The sequence below is a fragment of the Nomascus leucogenys genome, chromosome 3, assembly GCF_006542625.1.
Source record: "Nomascus leucogenys isolate Asia chromosome 3, Asia_NLE_v1, whole genome shotgun sequence".
Lineage (NCBI taxonomy): Eukaryota > Metazoa > Chordata > Mammalia > Primates > Hylobatidae > Nomascus > Nomascus leucogenys.
In genome coordinates this window covers 124,526,300-124,539,612 of record NC_044383.1, presented here as the reverse complement: position 1 = coordinate 124,539,612, position 13,313 = coordinate 124,526,300, and the positions used below count along the sequence as shown (strand labels likewise).

The window sequence follows — 13,313 nt, the reverse complement described above, 5'->3', positions numbered from 1 at the left end:
GGGAGACTGTCGGCAAACCACACCCCTCACAGCTGGGCGGCTGGTACTTTCTTGAAGCTAAATTTGAGTGGCACACCTCAGGTTGTCAGCCACAACTTCAAATCCCAGAATAAAACTGACCATTCTTTGGCCACAGTAACAATTAAGTACCAGAAACAATCAATGACAATTTCACATCAGTAACCTCACCTCTAAACGAGGCTTCCAAATCATGCTAATCAGCAGCAGCCTCACTCTGGTAACCTGCATCTCCACAATTAAAGCTCGATCAACTCCTAAATGCTTTTGAAATTCTGTTAATCCTTCCTAAAACCCTGCATAAGGTCAGCAGTTTTCTTTATCCGAGAGACTGTGCTCTACAAGGGCAGTGCTCTCTTGCTCAGCAAGCAGCGTGTGCAGCTTTTTGTTCTGGGTACCAAACGTGGCCTCTCCCTTTAACACTGTCACCTCTGCCCCTGGCTTTCATCTGACTCCTCCTGGTCATTCAAGTCTCAACTGTCTCTTGAGAGGCCTTTGCTGACCACCTTATGTGATTCCACCACACCCTACCTAACCACACTCTACCCCACTGCCCTATTTCAGTTCTTCATCACGCTTGCCAATTTCAAGTATCTTATTTGTGTTGAACTCCCTCACCCTCTAGAATGTAAACTCCATGAGGCCAGGGGCCTTGTCTGTGGTGTTCACAGTGGGAGGGTGAATGAAATAGTTAAGGAGGTGGAACGATGTTGTTGGAGTTAGTGAAGAGGAAGTCAGTGATGAGGGGCTTGGGACACAGATTTTCTTACCACCTCCCAGTCCTTAGCAGAGTGCTTGGAACACAGCAGGAACTCCCTACAATGAGTTAAAGAATGAATGAAAATACGTGACGGTTCAGTGAAATGTTTAGGGGAAAAAGTAAGATTTTTAGGGGGTTAAGTGGAGACTAGAAAGAATGAACTCACTACATTTAAATGGAGTTAAATGGAGTATTCTTGTGCAGTGGGGCAGTGTGGCAGTGGGAGGATGCGGGAGGGAATGTAGTACATACAACAGAGAAGGTAATGGTGACAGCCACAGAAGACAATTTGATTTTTGTGTCCAACTGAATTTCACCTCTCCGGGCCTGACAGCCTAGTGGTTCCACACAAGATAAATCTTTAACATTTTTATTGATACTATCTGGAGGGGATATCATCCAACTAACACAAATCCAAGAAAAAAAAAAGGGAATATGATTGTGATGCAGTGAAGAAGAGGGAAGTGATGTGAAATTTCCCTAGATGCTCACAGAAATAAAGACCACCATAGTTATGACCAATTTATGTTTACAGACTACTGTCCTCTGTTACCTGTGTATGTAGATAAAACTTCAAGCATTAAAAAGGCACATTGGAAATAAGCTTAATTAATAGTAGTACTCTCAATAGAAGACACTAGACACGCACTTATAGGTCATGTTGATGTCTATGATAAACAGACGTTTTGCCTCTGACAGCGGAACTTCCTTTCATTTTCTCATTCGTTTTCTTTGGTGGGTTCGTTTTTTTGAATCAACCACACTTCATTATTTCTATTAAGCAATTTGAAAGGACTGTTGTAGCCTGCAGTGTAGTAAACCTTCTCATCAAAAACTTTTCCATCTTCCCTCAAAATGCTTGCTAATGTCAGAAGTTGTTCTTGATTCTTTTGGGCACTAGAAAATCCATCGAAAGACCTACAAAGGAGAAAGGAAATAACCGTGAATGATTTTAATACTGATGTGAATGTCAGCCTGAAGCAAAGAGCAGGCACTGGTACCGTGAATGCTGGGTGAAGGGCAGCTTCAAAGTTACTCCCTCTTGGCCAGCTTCAAAGTTAATCCCTCTCGGCCAGGCGAGGTGGCTCACAACTGTAATCCCAACACTTTGGGAGGCCAAGGTGGGTGGATCACTTGAGGTCAGGAGTTCGAGACCAGCCTGGCCAACATGGTGAAACCCCATCTCTAATAAAAATACAAAAATTAGCCAGGTGTGGTGGCGGACGCCTGTAGTCCCAGTTACTTGGGAGGCTGAAGCAGGAGAATCACTTGAATCTGGGAGGTGGAGACTGCAATGAGCCAAGATGGCATCACTGCACTCCAGCCTGGGTGACAGAGTGCAAGACTCTTTCTCAAAAAACAAAAATAAAAAAAGCTACTCACTCTCAGCAGATGAACTGATCGTTCCTGCCTGTGATTCCTGGTCTTCGTGTGACCTCAGAAGCACTGAGGAAACCCAGGAGGATGCATCCCCTCCTCCCATCTGTTGACAGGTGGATTTGGAACCTACACAATCTCAAGTGCTCTACCCTGTGCTTCTCAAACCTTCAACGTGCATATGGGTCACCTGGGGATTTTGCTACGATGCAGATTCAGGTCTGGGGTGGGGCCTGAAAGTGTGTATTTCTACCGAGCTCCCACATCCATGCCGGTGCTGCTGATCAGAGAACTACATCGACACCCCTGCAGAAGCCCCTTTTCCAGACTCAATTTTCACTTGAACACTGCCCCTTTTTCCCTCTCCTAGGGAAAGGAATAAACACTGGATTACAGATGAATATGATATAGTTTTCACCTCTCTGAATTTATGATCCAACAGAAGAGATCAACATTTTGGCAGCTCTCTCTATACATCCTGAGGTTTTTTTGTTTGTTTTTTTGAGATAGGGTCTCACTCTGTCTGTCACCCTGGCTGGAATATAGTGGCACAGCGTACTGCATCCTTGACTTCCTGGGCTCAAGCAGTCCTCCCACCTCAGCCTCCCGAGTTGCTGGAACCACGGGTGCACACCGGACTAATTTTTTTAAAAACCTGTAAAGACAGGGTCTTACTATGTTACCCAGGCTGGTCTCAAACCCCTGAGCTCAAGTGATCCATCTGCCTTGGCCTCCCAAAGCGTTGGGATTACAGGCATGAGCCACCATGCCCGGCCTCTGAGAAGGGTTTTAAACAGGGACAGGATCGAAGTGTTGTGGGAGCGTTGAGGACGTGATTAAATCTGGGGTAAGGAGAGTCATCTGAGTTGGGCCTGAATGGAGGATGGTTTTGCTGAACAAAGAAAGGGGAGTGATAGGAAAGAGACCAGGGGAGGGATAGTATTAGGAGATATACTTAATGCTAAATGACGAATTTATGGGTGCAGCACACCAACATGGCACATGTATACATAGGTAACAAACCTGCACGTTGTGCACATGTACCCTAAAACTTAAAGTATAATAATAATAAAAAAAATCTAAAAATACCAAGTGTTTTCATAGTGAGACATAAAATGAGGCTAGGAAGGTGAGTGAGAGCTAGAAGGAAGAACCCTGTGCATTAGCCTAAGGCCTTTTGAGGTTATTTCCAAGGACGTTGAGCTGAAATGTGCAACTTGATCAGATCTGGATTAGAATATAGGCAGAGAGATAATAGACTGGCAAGGAAGGATCCAGTCAGGAGGCTGCTGTGGGGATGTGGAAGAAAAGACAGTCAAAAGGTGAAAACAAAAAGTGGGAAAAGAGAATAAAAGTTTAAGTATACATTTTACAGTATATAAACAAAAACATCCTGAGATTAAATCATGACAGCACTGACCTAGCTGAGCTGCTGACATGCAAGCATGATGAATTTGATTTTGAGGGTTAAGAATAAGAAACACTGAGAAACAAAAATTTTCCTAATATGCCTTCTCTGGTATAAGTTCTATTATCAATGTGCCAGTGCAAAAAATCAATCCTACCCTGCTTCAGATGAGGTGTCATCTTTCAAGGGTACAAACCATGTCTGTTTTATATAACAATGTCTACCCAGCACCCAGAACCATTCCTGGCATGCAGTTCCCTTTTAATCCTGTCAAGTGTAGGAATCTCTGTATGCTCATGTATGCAAAATAAAAACACTGCAGGTGAGTTGATATAACTCTTCCGTTCTATCATTTTCATGTCGATTGAATATAATTCTGAACCATGGGTTAAGAAACATTTTGGGCCAGGCATGGTGGCTCACGCTTGTAGTCCCAACACTTTCAGAAGCCGAGGCGGGTGGATTGCCTGAGGTCAGGAGTTCCAGACCAGCCTGGCCAAGATGGTGAAACCCCGTCTCTACTAAAAATACAAAAATTAGCCAGGCATAGTGAGGGGGGCAACTGTAATCCCAGCTACTCAGGAGGCTGAGGCAGATGAATCACTTTGAACCTGGGAGGCGGACGTTGCAGTGAGCTGAGATTGCGCCATTGTATTCCAGCTTGCACAACAAGAGCGAAACTCCATCTCAAAAAAAAAAAAAAAGAAAGAAAGAAACATTTTGGCTCCTAAATGTATTATTTATTTCCTTAATGAATAACCAATGCTTAGCATGTTCTGCCTAAAAGGAATTTGTTTTCAAATTCATTTTCCCTTAAAATCAAATATTGAACCCTCTAATTAGAAATAAGCTTTTGTTCTCTGAATGTGTGTTGTTTCACAATGATCTATTCACTGTTTTATTCAGAACACAGACGACATATATGGTGCCCGCCTCCCTCACCCCCACGTGCCTGCCTTGCCAGGGGCTGGAATATATGGACATAGTAACATGCTGTCATATTCTTGAAGAAGTTTCCATCTATAAATAAGTCACTATTACTTAGAAGAAGAATAGAAGAAAGGGCACCAGGACAGAGTAGCTAGCAAGGTGGAGAAACTGAAGAAGGCATCACAGAAAAGGTGTCATTTGTCCTGTAGGGTGGCAGTGGGCTCTCCAGGAAGAGGAAGAAGAGAGTACTAGAGCGAGGAATGCGTGATGTTCATGTTCCAAGTGTTTTACATCAATTAACTCATCCGATCTTCATGGCAACCCTATGAGATAGGTAAGTATTATGATCACATGCATTTTAAAACAGGGAAATTTTAGCAAGGAAAAGTGGACTAACGTGCCTGAGGTCAAAGGTAACAAGATGTGGAAGAACATGGCATGTTCCGTGAAAGGTGAGAAGCCCAAGTGGTGGGAAGGGGAGCTGCTGAGACAGGGCTGGGCCAGGTTATATGTGGCACTGTGCACTGTATGAATAATCTGAGCTTCCCTGGGGAGGCAAGAGGAATCCGACGGAGATTTTGGGCTTTTGTCATTGTGGTAAGAAAGATCACAGTTCCAGTGTGGAAGAGGAGAGGAAAAGACTGGTGGCAGGGAAGACGGCTTGCAGGCTACTGAAGTGAAATAGTCAAGAAATAATTCAGTTGAGATGAATCAACATCCCAGTATGTATTGGGAGTGTCAGGCATGTGACGAGAACTGGGGTACACAAAGATGACTTAGTGCAGTCCCTAGAAGATGAAGACTCGAGTAAGTCACAATGGCGATAGAAGGGAACAAAGCCCTGAATCATTTTTGAGGTGAATGGGCCAGATATGAGAACCAATTGTCAGGAACATTGTGCTGATGGTGACTGTAAATTCCTTGCTCAGGAAGCTGTCTTGACTGGGCATGGTGGCTCATGCTTGTAAATCCAATGCTTTGGGAGGCTGAGAGAAGTAGATTGCTTGAGCCCAGGAGTTCAAGACCAGCTTGGGCAACATAGTGAGATCCTGTCCCTACAAAAAATAATAAATTAGCTGGGCATGGTGGTGGCACATGCTACTCAGGAGGCTGAAGTGGGAGGATCCCTTGAGCCCAGATGTTCCAGGCTACAGTGAGCTATGATCATGCCACTATACTCCAGCCTGGACAACAGAGCGAGACCCTGTCTCAGAAAAAAAGAAAAAAAAAGAGGAGCCTATCTGGCTGATGAGGCCCTCGACTGAGACAGGCACTATAAGATCAGAGATTTGGGAATTGGGGGAAGGCTCATTTTTAGGGTTGTTGAGTTTGATTCCCCCAACCCCAAAGACAGATGTCCAACAAGTAGGGAAATCAGATCTGGAGACACTTAATAGATTTGAGAATCATTCGACTCAGGGAGTTGAAGCAATATGAATGGATCGCTCAGAACAAGTCGGCTATGAAATGAGGGTCTAAAACAGTCATCGACAGTGATCCTAGGCTAGGGAGCTGAGGAGGAGCCAATGGAGGTAAAGAAATGGGACAGGAGAAATGACAAGAGAGTGACACTCTGAAAGTTAAAGGATAAGCAAGTATTAAGGGAACAGATTGGTCTACACATGACTGCTGTAAGGGTCATGTGGGAGAGGACAGTAACCACGTGACAGATACAGAGGCACTGCTGAGGATGGCAAGGGCAGTCTAAGGAGAGGGTGGGAGTCATACCGGATCATGGTGGTTTGGGGTAAAGGCCATTCTGATAGGGTCTCAGATGGAAATGAGGAACATTTGTTGGAACTTGGAGGAAAGGTGACCCTTGTCATGACATGGCAAAGAAACTGTGTTTGTGTCCCAGTGTAATGTGGACAGTACAACTTGTGAGTTATGAAATAGGATATTTGGCTGAACATTTTCTAAGCAAAATGTGAATGGAAGATGTGGCTTGGCTTCTCTTGATAGTAAAATACAAGAAGAGAGAATTTAAAGAGTAAATTTTTAATCAAAAGGGAAGCAGAACTTAAACATTTGGAAAATTCTTAGACTATCCATATTAAAAGAAATGAGAAAGCTTGTTTGAGAGAGAACAAGGGTAAGGCCAAGCAACCCTTTGATAAGGAGATTAATGTGGAACTGCCATCTAAACAGAAACCAGGACCTATTCTCCAGCATAATGGAAGAACGGTGCCAAAGGCATTTTAGAAATCAGGAGCTGCCTCTCCCATCACATGCCAAGTTTCAGTGCCTGGGGAGGGCAGAACAATTTCAAAGGAGGGTCTTTGGGCACGTGGGGGGCCTTGGAACTCACTGCCTAGCACTGCCTCATCAATCTGTTTCCTGCATTCCAGTGCAGCCCTCCTTGGATGCCCCAGGTTCAGTTCCAGTGGGCTGAGGTGTGGCCTGGGCTGCAATGGCTGTCCCTCTGGAAGGCACAGGCAGTTAACCTCAGCAGCATCCATGTGGTGCCACCTCTGCCAGTATATGAGCTGTGGGGGTGTGGCTACCTCCACCTTGAAGGGTGGAGCTGCCCAGGGCCTTGGGTATGTGACCCAAGCAGAGGGCCACAGTGAGAGCAAGCTACTGCAGTGAGTCCCCAACAGGGAAATGGCTAACAGAGCCATGGGAGCAGGGCACACCAGACTGGGAGGGCCACCGGTGTGCATTTCGAGCCTGGTAGAGCTGCGGGGGGGGGGTCCCTCCAACTGTGAGAGCTGCAGTGTGGTTGGGCCATCCAAAGCCATGGGCAGGGCCACTTGAAGCCTTGGGGGCCCAACCTCTGTTCAGCAGAGCTTCACAAGTGGGACCTTCATCCCAGTGGGCACAGAAGGAAGAGCTTTGAGTCAAAGAAAATTAATCTGGAGATTTAGAACTTACTTGGAACCTGTTACCCATTTCTTTTTTCCCATTTCTTCCTTTTGGAGTGCAGTATTTATCCTATGTATGTCCCACCATTGTATTTTGGAAGCATATAACATGTTTGATTTCACAGGTTCATAGATGGAGGGGAATCGGCCTCAGGAAGAACTGTACCATGAGCCTCAGATTTGATTTTGATGATCTTTAGATGAATTTAGGCTTTTGAGTTGATGCTGGAATGAATTAAGACTTTTGGGGCTATTGGGATAGAATGAATGTATTCTGCATGTGAGATGATATGAATTTTACAGGGTCAGGGCAGAATGCCATGAACTCTATGTTTGTGTCTCCCCAAAATTCATATATACATTTTTCTTTTTGTTGAGACAGGGTCTCACTCTGTCACCCAGGCTGGAGTGCATTGGGTGCAATTACGGCTCACTGCAGCCTCGACCTCCTGAGCCCAAGTGATCCTCCTACCTCAGCCTCCCAAGTAGCTGGGACCACAGGCATGTGCCACCAGTCCTGGCTAATATATATATATATATTTGGTAGAGATGGGGCCTTGCCATGTTGCCCAGGCTGGTCTCTAACTCTCAGGCTCAAGTGATCCACCTGCCTCAGCCTCCAAAAGTGCTGGGCCTCAAAATTCATATTTTGAAAACCTAATCACTAATGTGATAGTATTAGGAGATGAGGCCTTTGGAAAGTGATTAGGTCATGAGGGTAGAGCCTTGTAAAACATGTCCAATAAAGCTGCCTTGCCTCTTCCACCACATGAGGGCATTTCTGAGAAGGTTCCATCTATGAACCAGGAAACGGGCCCTCACCAGTCACTGAAACTGCCAGCACCTTAAACTTGAACTTCCTTGTCTCCAGAAATGTGAGAGATAAATTTCTGTTTTTCATAAACTACCCAGCCTATGGTATTTTGTTACAGCAGCCTGAACAAACTAAGACTTCTGTTTTAAGGTACTTTTGTTCAGGTCTAACTATATTGCAGTCTTTTGTTTGGGGAGCATATAATTTGCACCGTGTCTCATATGAAGGGCATGCAATAGACTCATTAAATGAAGTGATTATTATCTTGTGACAGACCTCAGTAACATATACAACAAAGCCAGTAGGCAAACATCACAAAATGCATTAGACCTGATTTTATGGAAGGGTGAAAAGCCTTTTGAAATTGCATTGGAGCTAAACTGTGAGTGCACGCAAGTAAAACTAGCAGTTGGCAAGGCTATAAATTATCTACCACTTACCGTACAAACACAGTCATTTCGGCTCTATCTTCAATGAAGACATCTGACTCTAAAGGCCTGGGTGGATCAAATTGCTGTTCAGAGGGAATATACAGGGAAATGGTAATGGTAGACTCACTAAAAGGACCTGAACCAGGCTCCACGTAGCTTGTCACTGGAGCTGTCATCTTTATTTTCATCTCTGTGACATAAAAATGAAAGCAAATTTAGTGTACTTTTGACAGCTTTAAACATTTAACCTATTCTTTTTTGATCTGGGTTTCTTGATTTACTTCACATTATTGACATATTTACCTTTAAGATAATTTTCATCTTAAAACAGTAAGGCCAAAATTACTCAATTGCTCACTGCCCACATTAAACCACTTTCTGTAATACTGATATTCTGGGTTAATAAATTCTTAATTTTTAGAGATAAAAGGGGAAATTAGAGATTACATGGTCAGTAAATTATTTTTTCTTACCATTCAGAAAATGAGGTCCCACAGGCTAAGAGACCTGCTAAAATATAAATAGCGGCAAAGCCAGACCAAAAGCTATGACTTGATGCTTCTAATCTTGGTACCTTCTTGCCTCCCGACGTCTCTGATCCTACCAGTCACCAAATTATCTTGAAGTGTTAGCCATGGAAAAGGACTTATCACGAGTTACACCAAACCCCAGTTCATCCAGCAAAATCAAAGAACAGAGGTTGAAAAGTAATACCCAGTGTAACCCTGGTCCTGAGGAGCCTTGTCTGAAAACAAGACAAGTCTTTGATGACTTGCTTATTTTTCTATTATAAAGGATATTTCTTTAATAAGCTAAAACTCAATAATAAGCCTGGGGACTCTTTCACAATATGCATAATTACAAGGAAAACTGCTTTTACCTTTCTCGTTTTTGCCTTGAATGTAACTGTTCAGTTTCGTAAAGCCCGTCTGGATGGCTGAATCCCAGTCCATAGACTCCACGGACGTGCTGACCCACTTAGCTGGTCCATAATGTCGGATCTCATAACTTCCGGGCTAAAGTGGAACAGAGAAAACTTCGAGAAGCAATTCTAAGAGGGTAGGAGTGAGATGCAAAAATACCGGTGCCATGATCTCGGGTCGACCTGGAGCCGGCCTGTCTAGTGGCTGCACCGGCCCGGGGTCCAGCCTGAGGTCCCCGCTCCTTAGGTCTGGGAGGTGTCCCTCCACGAGGTTCCCCTCCTTGCGATTAGGGACCGCAGCGGCCCCAACCCCACACGCTGGGGACTCGAATCAAACTTTTTACACCCCCTCGGTTCGGAGGGTTCCACCGCGCGTTCTGGGACGTAACCAGTTCCTCCCCACCCCACCACCCCGCAAAGACAAGAAATTGAGATGGGACCTGCACTGGGGGTAGGGGGGAGGGTAGAGCTAAATGACCGGGGTTTCTCGTTTGCGTAGCTTAGCGGGTAGGGACTCGGACCATTTAAAAAATTATACTTTTTACTTAACTCTATGGGACCCGCTGGCCTCACTGCAAATCAGCCCAAAGGCGGGCCCAGCCCCTCCGCTCCCGAGTCGGCGCCTACCTGGGGGCCGGCGTCCTCCGGGGCCTTCCAGTCCGGCGTCTCCACGGCTTGGGCCGCCGCGTCCTCGGCCGGCCCGGGGTCTGGCTGCAGCGGCTCGGCCATGGGCGGCGCTGAGGTTCTCGGAGCCTGGCCAGCCGCGCCGAGGGCCCGCACCCCGGGCCGCCGCGCCTGCATGTGCGCACCCCGCCGAGGCCCCGCCCCGCAGACCCGGTCCCTCCTCCCCGCCGGGCTGGAGACCCGAGCCCGCCCGATGCGCCTGGCTCTGGACCGCGAGGGGGCGCCGCCACCAAGGCGGGGCCGGCTCACGACCCAGGACAGCTCCCGCTGGAGTTGCGCGCCCTGCCCCGCCCCTCCGCGGGGACAGGGAGCGGCACCTCGCTTCGGCCCGCCTTCTTTTGCGGCACCTCCCGCCCCCGCCCCTGCCTTTGTTTTTGACGGAAAGGCATGTACAAGTGGCCCCGCGGGCAGTCGGGGGTGGCGCTGTTTCTGTGCAACCGGTTTGGGCGCCTCTGCCAGGGCCCCGCCCGCGCCGGGAACCGCGGGCGCTGAGCCGCCTCGAGGGTGTCCCAGCGCACCGCGGGCAGAGAAAGGCCGGAGGGGGCGGCTGGCGACCCGAACCCCGCGGCCCCTGCCCTCACTCCTGGGGCTCAGCCAGGGCGAATGGCCGTACTCATCCCAAGAAGGTGTCCTAGGTCCCAGACAGCTTTCAGGGTCCTTTGCGGAGGAGGTGGTGGGACCACAGACACGTGGGGAGAATGTGGAACTGTTCTGGTTTCTGAACTTTTCCCCGACAGGACCCCAGACCCTCTGAGTCATCGCCGCAGGCTTAACGGGACTCGGGGAGAGTTAGTGCCGAGGCCAGGCACTAGTGCTTTTCAAGAATTTTGGTTACCAGGGCTTTCCGGAGCCGAGTGGGGTGCGGTTCTGTTCCCCAGCACCCCCCTTCCGCCGGCCAGGCGGACCCCGCGTTACTGGCTCCGGCGCCCCCAGAAGACTCCCATCGTGGGCAGCCAGAGCTCCGAGGCTCCCGGGGCGACGTGACCGCCGCAGAGGCAGCAGGCACTCCCCACGCGAAAGCCAACGGACGGGAGGGTGGCCACGTGAAAAGCAATGGTGACCTCCCCCAAGGGTGAAGGGGAGTCGGCCTCTGTGAACAGAAGAGGCAACCGGGGCCACTGGCAATATCATGGAGCCAGCACCCCCTAGCCAGGGTGCTGAGGCCAAAGGGGAGGCTCCTTCCCCGTTAAGGAGACTTCCAAGAAGACGAAATTGCCATTCAAGGCCGGGCACGGTGGCTCACGCTTGTAATCCCTGCATTTTGGGAGGCCAAGACGGAGGTGATCGCTTGGGCCCAGGAGTTCGAGACCAGACTGGGCAACATAGCTAAAACCCGTCTCTACAAAAATACAATAAAATAGCGTTGATAGTATAGTGGTGAGCATAGCTGCCTTCCAAAAAAAAAAAGCTGGGTGTGCTGGGGTTGTGATCTCAGCTACTCGGGAGGCTGAGGTGGGAGGATCGGCTTGAGCCTGGGGAGGTCGAAGCTGCAGTGAGCCGAGATCGCGCCACTGCACTCTAGCTTGGGTAACAGAGGGATACCCTGTCTAAAAAAATAAATAAATAAATAAATAATTCTCTTTCAAGAAGGCTTTCTAAGAGCAGCTTGTCCTTCAAGAGAAATGGGAAGGAGGGTAGGGTGATTCTTCTGCCTCCTCACCTATGGAGGAAGAGCAGGAGCGGGGGGAGACCAATGCCTGCAGCGACAAGGGCACTGCCCAGGAAGGGAAGGCTGTTGCCACCCCTGAGAGCCAGGAGCCCCAGGCCAAGGGCACAGAGGCAGTACTGCCTCAGAAGAAGAGGCAGGGCCCCAGGCTACAGAGCTGTCCACTCCCTTGGGGCAGAGAGTGGTCCTACACCAGCCCACGCTGAGCAGAATGAGTAGCTGGGTGGGCCAGGTGGGTGATCTCTAAGCTGCAAAAACTGCTGTTCTTGTGAGGTTACTGCCTGGACCTGGTGCCCTGGCTGCCCTCCTGTGCCCAGAAAGGAAGGGGCTATTGCATCCTACCAGCTACATTCCCTTTCCTTCTCTTCCTCCTGTGGATTCTCCAATTGGCCATCTGGCTTTCCTCTTAAGGCCAGTTGGAGATGGTCCCTCACAGCCTCTCAAGTTAGATTAGTGACATGAAATGCCCCTTTCCCTGGCCCTGCCTCCTTCCCTGTCCCCAGCCCTGCAGAAGGTTTTCTTCCTCAATTCTTTTCCAAGTAGGTTTGGTTTTCTTCCTCAATTCTTTTCCAAGTAGGTTTTGTTTACCCTACTCCCCAAATCCCTGAGCCAGAGGTTGGGTGCTTAAACTCCCAAACCTTGAGGGTCCGGCCTCCTCCCTGTTGAGTTTTTACTCTCTGGTGCTGTGCCTAGTGGCACCTGTGCGGGGGAGGACGTTGCCCTGCCTAGGGTTCTATTCAAGTTCCAACCTTCAGCTTGTGAATCAACTGTGTCTCTTTTTTGACTTGGTAAGCACATATTAGGCTTTGGGTCCAGGGAGAGGTCTGTAATGTGAAATAACTTCTTGCCCTTTCTTCTCTCATTTTTATAAATAACTTTTAATGACCAAACCCCAGATTTGTGTGTTTTTTTTCTAACTGTTAAAACCATTCTCTTCCACCTGGTTTTATTATAACAATTGGAAAATGAATAAATGTCTCTTAAATTTTTTTTGTTAGATGTATTCTTTATTTTTTTCTGAGAGATTTATTAAGATATAATGCATATACCATATAGTTCACCCATTTAAAGTGTACTAGTCAATGGTTTTTAGGATCTTTAGAGCAACCATCATCACAAGGTGAGAACATTTTCATCACTCCCCACCCTTAAAGTAACTCCATAACCTTTAGCCACCACCTCCCAATTCCCCATTCCCCATGCCTAGGCAACTACTAATTTGTTCTCTGTCTCTATAGTTTTGTCTGTTTGGAACATTTCATATGAATGGACTCATAATAGTATGTGCTCCTTTGTGACTGGTTTCTTTAACTTGGCAAAGTGTTTTCAAGGTTCATCTGTGTTGTGGCAGGTACTCCATTTCTTTTTATAACTGATTAATAGTCCATTGGATAAACATTTTATTTATCAGTTCATCAGATGAGGGCCATTTGGGCCAT

At 47.4% G+C, this 13,313-nt stretch overlaps 1 protein-coding gene across 1 annotated transcript; it reads right to left on the bottom strand.

Annotated features, from left to right (window-relative positions):
- Positions 1 to 1,138: 1,138 nt before the first annotated feature.
- Positions 1,139 to 10,535, bottom strand: HEBP2 (heme binding protein 2). Its single transcript, XM_003255787.3, has 4 exons — positions 10,152 to 10,535; positions 9,483 to 9,618; positions 8,612 to 8,792; positions 1,139 to 1,696 (listed from the first exon to the last, which is right to left on the bottom strand). The coding sequence occupies exons 1-4, from the start codon at positions 10,323 to 10,325 to the stop codon at positions 1,498 to 1,500; spliced, it is 690 nt and encodes a 229-aa protein (XP_003255835.2). The 5' UTR covers positions 10,326 to 10,535; the 3' UTR covers positions 1,139 to 1,497.
- Positions 10,536 to 13,313: the final 2,778 nt, after the last annotated feature.